At 59.2% G+C, this 5,085-nt stretch overlaps 1 protein-coding gene across 1 annotated transcript in view; it reads left to right on the top strand.

Annotated features, from left to right (window-relative positions):
• LOC104618654 (1-phosphatidylinositol 4,5-bisphosphate phosphodiesterase gamma-1) overlaps positions 1–5,085 on the top strand; it is a gene marked incomplete at its 3' end in the record, with an annotated part of 25,064 nt that overhangs the window by 16,811 nt on the left and 3,168 nt on the right. Inside the window, exons 17-26 of the mRNA XM_010284302.1 lie at positions 84–284; positions 735–854; positions 1,135–1,315; positions 1,680–1,757; positions 2,219–2,322; positions 2,561–2,657; positions 2,797–2,866; positions 3,567–3,724; positions 4,232–4,328; positions 4,791–5,015. Coding sequence (XP_010282604.1) covers positions 84–284; positions 735–854; positions 1,135–1,315; positions 1,680–1,757; positions 2,219–2,322; positions 2,561–2,657; positions 2,797–2,866; positions 3,567–3,724; positions 4,232–4,328; positions 4,791–5,015 — 1,331 coding nt within the window. The remainder of the gene's footprint in view (positions 1–83; positions 285–734; positions 855–1,134; positions 1,316–1,679; positions 1,758–2,218; positions 2,323–2,560; positions 2,658–2,796; positions 2,867–3,566; positions 3,725–4,231; positions 4,329–4,790; positions 5,016–5,085) is intronic.

Here is a 5,085-nt window from a genome sequence, read left to right as displayed (position 1 = left end):
GCCATGTCCAGGCTGGAGCTGTGCCCGAGGCAGATGCAAAATCTACACAGACAACCCTGGTTTACCCCCTCCCTCTTCCACAGGCGCAACGGGAAAGTGCAGCACTGCCGCATCCACTCACGGCAGGATGCCGGCAGCCCCCAGTTCTTCCTGACGGACAACCTGGTGTTCGACAGCCTCTACGACCTCATCACCCACTACCAGGAGGTGCCGCTGAGGTGTAATGAGTTTGAGATGAGGCTGACAGAGCCAGTGCCGCAGACCAATGCCCATGAGAGCAAAGAGTGAGTGTGTGTTTGGGGAGAGTGGGTCATGTCCACTGGGCAACTGGGACCCCATGGGAAACTCTCCGCAGTCATTCCTTCTGCTGGGGCTCTCTGGTCCCCACTTGCTCCCCATGGGGCTCTCTGTCGGAGCAGCTGGGCTGGCCAGCTTCGTTGTTGATGCAGCTGGTTGTCTTGAGAGCTCAGTGGAAAGAAAGGAGGTACTGGGCTTGGTTGGGATGCCCTCGCCCATGCTGCCTGTCACCAAACGGCTCTGTTCCTGACTGTCCCACAGCAAGGAGAAGACAGCCCTGTTGCAGTGTTACACATCTGATGATCTCTGCTCCCTGTCCTCCTTTTGAGGATTCAGGCAGCCTTTTGTGGGCTGGAGGGGAAACCGTGTGGCATGGCAGAGGTGTGGGACGAGCTGGATGTACAGACCCGTGCACAGTGATGTGTCTTTCCTGAAAGGTGGTACCACGCCAACCTCACCCGGGCCCAAGCCGAGCACATGCTGATGAGGGTGCCACGTGACGGAGCCTTCCTGGTGCGCAAGAGGAGCGAGCCCAGCTCCTACGCCATCTCCTTCCGGTGCGTCCCTGGGAGAGGGGTGGTGGTCTGTGAAAGAGCAGGAGAGGGGCCATGAGCCTGATGTGAGCCCTCCCAGAGCTCTTGCCGCTCCTGGATGACCCTGGATAAGCCCTACAGCCCCTTGAGAGCCTTTGGGACCCCGCTCGTCCTCCCGTCTCCTGATGGGAGATGCTGTGCTCAGCAGCCAGCCTGGGAGCACCTTTTGCTTGGGTGTCTTTATTTTGGCAGAGACCCTCTCTTGCCAGGTGCCAAGTGGCTTCTCTATCTTTCCACCTGCCAGGGCGGAAGGGAAGATCAAACACTGCCGAGTGCAGCAGGAGGGCCAGACCGTGCTGCTTGGCAACTCCGAGTTCGAGAGCCTCGTGGACTTGATCAGCTACTATGAAAAGCACCCACTGTACCGCAAGATGAAGCTGAGGTACCCCATCAATGAGGAGACGCTGGAGAAGATAGGGACAGCAGTGAGTATGGGTGGCTGTTGGAAGAGCTAAGCCAAAGGGTGATGAACGGGTCTGTTTTGAGCTGGTGCCTTGGAGTGGTGTTGTGTGTCAGCTCTGTGCTTCACAGTCCACAGCTTTGTGCTTCGCAGTCCACACCTCTTGGGGCTTCATGCCCTGTTGGAAACCCTTATTGGCTTGGGTGAGATTTATTGCTGCCCCTCTGACCCAGGTCAGCAGGGCGTGTGGGCTTGGGCATCTGTTTGCTGTGTGCACAGCATCTTTGGTCTTGTGCCTTCCCTGGGGTGTTCTCCCTACCACCCCCAAGGGAGGGGACCTGTTCTCCTGCAGAGACACAGTTGTCACCACTGGCCCTTTGCTTCGACAGGAGCCAGACTACGGAGCCCTTTACGAGGGACGCCACCCCGGGTTCTACGTGGAAGCCAATCCCATGCCCACCTTCAAGGTACGTTCTCTCTGCTTGGCGTGAAACAACCTGCAGGGCCTGAGGGTTTAGCAAGTGTCTCTTTATTTTCCAAGAGCTGTATTATTTTGCACACTCATTTCTAGACCATGCAGGAAGACGTGCTCTAGGCTGAGCCCGCAGGTTCCCAGGCTGGGCTGCTCTTGTTCTGAACTCTCCAGACTAAACCCATCAGTGGCTCCAGCCCCAAGAAAAGTGCCGGTGCGGGGCCATACCAGACTTGTGACCTCTGGTGTGGCATAAATGGGGGCCTTGATTTGTTCTGCAGGGGTCACTGGGGTCTGGCAGCCTCTGACAGCGGGGTTGTATGCTGCCTGCACATGACGTGCCTCACAGCCCCCCCAGCAAACACGTCTGCAGTGGGAGGTGACGTCTCATCCCGTGGGCTTGTTGTCCATGTGACCACCCACTGCCTGGCCTCACGGGACCCTTCCTCATTGCAGTGCGCAGTCAAAGCCCTGTTCGACTACAAGGCACAGCGGGAGGACGAGCTCACCTTCACCAAAAATGCCATCATCCAGAATGTGGAGAAACAGGAAGGAGGCTGGTGAGTTGGTCCTGAGCCTCCTTTTTCCCCCAGTCAAACCTTGGTGTCACCATCTGTACAAAGGTGTGCTCCCTCTAGGGCTGGGTCTGTTTGAGGATTGCCCACAAGCTGCACAGCCTCAAAGCCTCGTGACCCCAAAAGCAGATGATGGAAGAGCTGCCTGTTGCCTGTGACCCCCAGTCAGGATGCTCTGGGATCCCAGGATGGGTGCTGACTCTGCCCCTTCCCTCTCTTCTAGGTGGAGAGGAGATTATGGCGGCAAGAAGCAGCTGTGGTTCCCTTCCAACTATGTAGAGGAAATTACTGGTCCCAACAGCCTGGAGCCGGAGCGAGAGGTGAGCTTGTGCCTGAGCGGAGCAAGGAGGGGTGGTGGGGAGGAGTGCGAGTGCGCAGCCCCTGCGCTCGGCCACGCTGCCCAGCGCCGTGCCCAGCACTGTGCCCAGCACCATCCTGCCTGTGCTTCATTCCCAGCAGCAGCTGGATGAGAACAGCCCCCTGGGAGACCTGCTCGGAGGTGTCCTGGACGTGCCCTCCTGCCAGATCGGTGAGTGCCAAGGAGGGGTGGAGGAGTGGGGGTGTTACAGCTGTTGGCAGGTCTTTTGGGACAAAGGGCTTTGGTCTCCATCTGTCTCTAGGCACCCCTGTGCCTGCCGTGAGAGAGTGTGTGTCTACAGTGTGTGCTTGCCGTGTGGTGACACACTCTGCTGCTGCTCCCAGCACAGAGGGTGCCTCGGGGTTTGGGGTCAGGCGTGTCCCTGCAGCTGGAGTACAGCCGAGTGCCACCGGGGGTCCTGCCAAGGAGCCGCTCCAGCACGCCTTGAGCCTGCTCTCAGGGGGCAGCTGCCCCATGGGCAAGGGAGCTCGGACCGATTTTGTAGGCTCCTCCTTATCTGTGAGGATTTGTCCTCCCTCGCATACGTGGCGCCCACCCTCCCTACCAGACTGCCGCGGGCCCTGGGGCTCCAGGGCACTGGCCGAGCTGGGTCCAGGCTGCAGCTCTCTGCTGTCCCTCGGCTCCCCAGAGCCCAGAGGACATTGTGCTCCAGGTGGCTGTTCCCACCTGGGCACTTCAGGGTCCGGAGTGAAGAAAATGCAGGAATGGGAGGAAGAGGGCATTACAAGAGTCCCGGGGCAGCCATGAGAGTCCATCCGTGTCTGTCTTCTCCCTTCCTCCCTCTGTGGTCTGAAGGCCTTGGCTCAGCGTCTGCTTGTGACCTTGCCCTCTGCTCCCTCTCCCCACACAGCCATCCGCCCCGAGGGGAAGAACAACCGCCTCTTCGTGTTCTCCATTAGCATGGCCTCGGTGTCACGCTTGTCCCTTGATGTGGCAGCCGATACGCATGAGGACTTGCTGGACTGGGTGAAGAAGATCCGGGAGGCAGCCCAGACGGCTGACGCACGGGTGAGTCTGGAGAGCCCAGGGGACACATCTCCCTGCCAAGTCCTGGATTTTCCAGGAGATGAGGAGCAGGTGGAGGCTGGTGGAGGTGGTGGTGAGGTGGCAGCCTGCGATGACTGGCAGAGCAGTTACAAAGCCAGAGTAATCTTTGACAGTGTAGCAAGGGGTGGTGGCCACACATTGTGGCTTGAGAGGTTCAGGCTGGACATCTGGGAAGATTGGTCCATCGGGAGGACCTCGGGAGGTGGGGGATCTCCATTTGTGGAGGGTGGCAAGGCCCAGCTACAAGGCCACAGCTGCCTTGCACCGGTACCGGTGCCAGTCCTGCTCCAGGCAGGAGGTAGGACCCACCAAGGGCCCTTCCTATAGGTGCTTTTGTGGTGTCCCCCCATGCAGACCCAGCACAAGGGTCTGTGGCCAGCACTGCTGTTGACTGCAGTTGGTGAGCTGGGTTATCCAATGCTGCTGCTCCCACCTGGCCCTGACACCTCTCTCTCCCTCTCTTGGCAGCTCTCTGAAGGGAAGATGATGGAGAGGAGGAAGAAGATAGCCCTGGAGCTTTCGGAGCTGGTGGTCTACTGCCGACCTGTGCCCTTCGATGAAGAGAGTGAGCATCTGCTGGTCTGGTGGCCACCGCGGGCAGTCACCGTGGCGTTACAGACCCCGCGGTGTGCCCTGAGGTGCTGTTTGGGCTAGATCTCAGCAGAGGGCAGGTGTCCAAAGCAAACTGGAACCAGTTTACATTGGAGCTCTGGAAATGTCCTTCTCCAGAGGGTGGAAGTTCCCTTCATCCATCCCTCTGCTGCTGGGATCTGTCACCATCCAGAGCAGCTGCTGAGGGAGTGAGGCTGGGGCGCATCACACCCGATCACCAAGAGAGGTTCCGCGATGCTTTCAGCCATTGGGGTTGGGCACCCAGCAAACGCCCACCAGGGCAGAGCAGGATCTGTACAACCTGATGGTGGCTGAGCAAAGGGAGGAGAGGATGGTATTAGGAAGGGGCCCAGGGTGGTTGATGTGTCTGGAAAGGCAATGTGCTCCTGGCTTACATTGTGCTGTCTCCTCCCAGAGATCGGCACAGAGAGGGCCTGTTACCGCGACATGTCCTCCTTCCCCGAGACCAAGGCAGAAAAGTACGTCAACAAGATCAAAGGCAAGAAGTTCCTGCAGTACAACCGCCTGCAGCTCTCTCGCATCTACCCCAAGGGCCAGCGCCTCGACTCCTCCAACTACGACCCCCTGCCCATGTGGATCTGCGGCAGTCAGCTGGTAGCGCTCAACTTCCAGACCCCAGGTGAGGGCAGCGGGCAGGGAAGGTGGGCAGGCGCCCAGGGCACCCTGTGCCTCCTCCCAGCCAGCTGCCT

Source organism: Phaethon lepturus, unplaced genomic scaffold, assembly GCF_000687285.1.
Source record: "Phaethon lepturus isolate BGI_N335 unplaced genomic scaffold, ASM68728v1 scaffold23790, whole genome shotgun sequence".
Classification (NCBI taxonomy): Eukaryota; Metazoa; Chordata; class Aves; order Phaethontiformes; family Phaethontidae; genus Phaethon; species Phaethon lepturus.
Note: the sequence above shows the minus strand (reverse complement) of the source record. Positions and strands in the feature narration are given on the sequence as shown.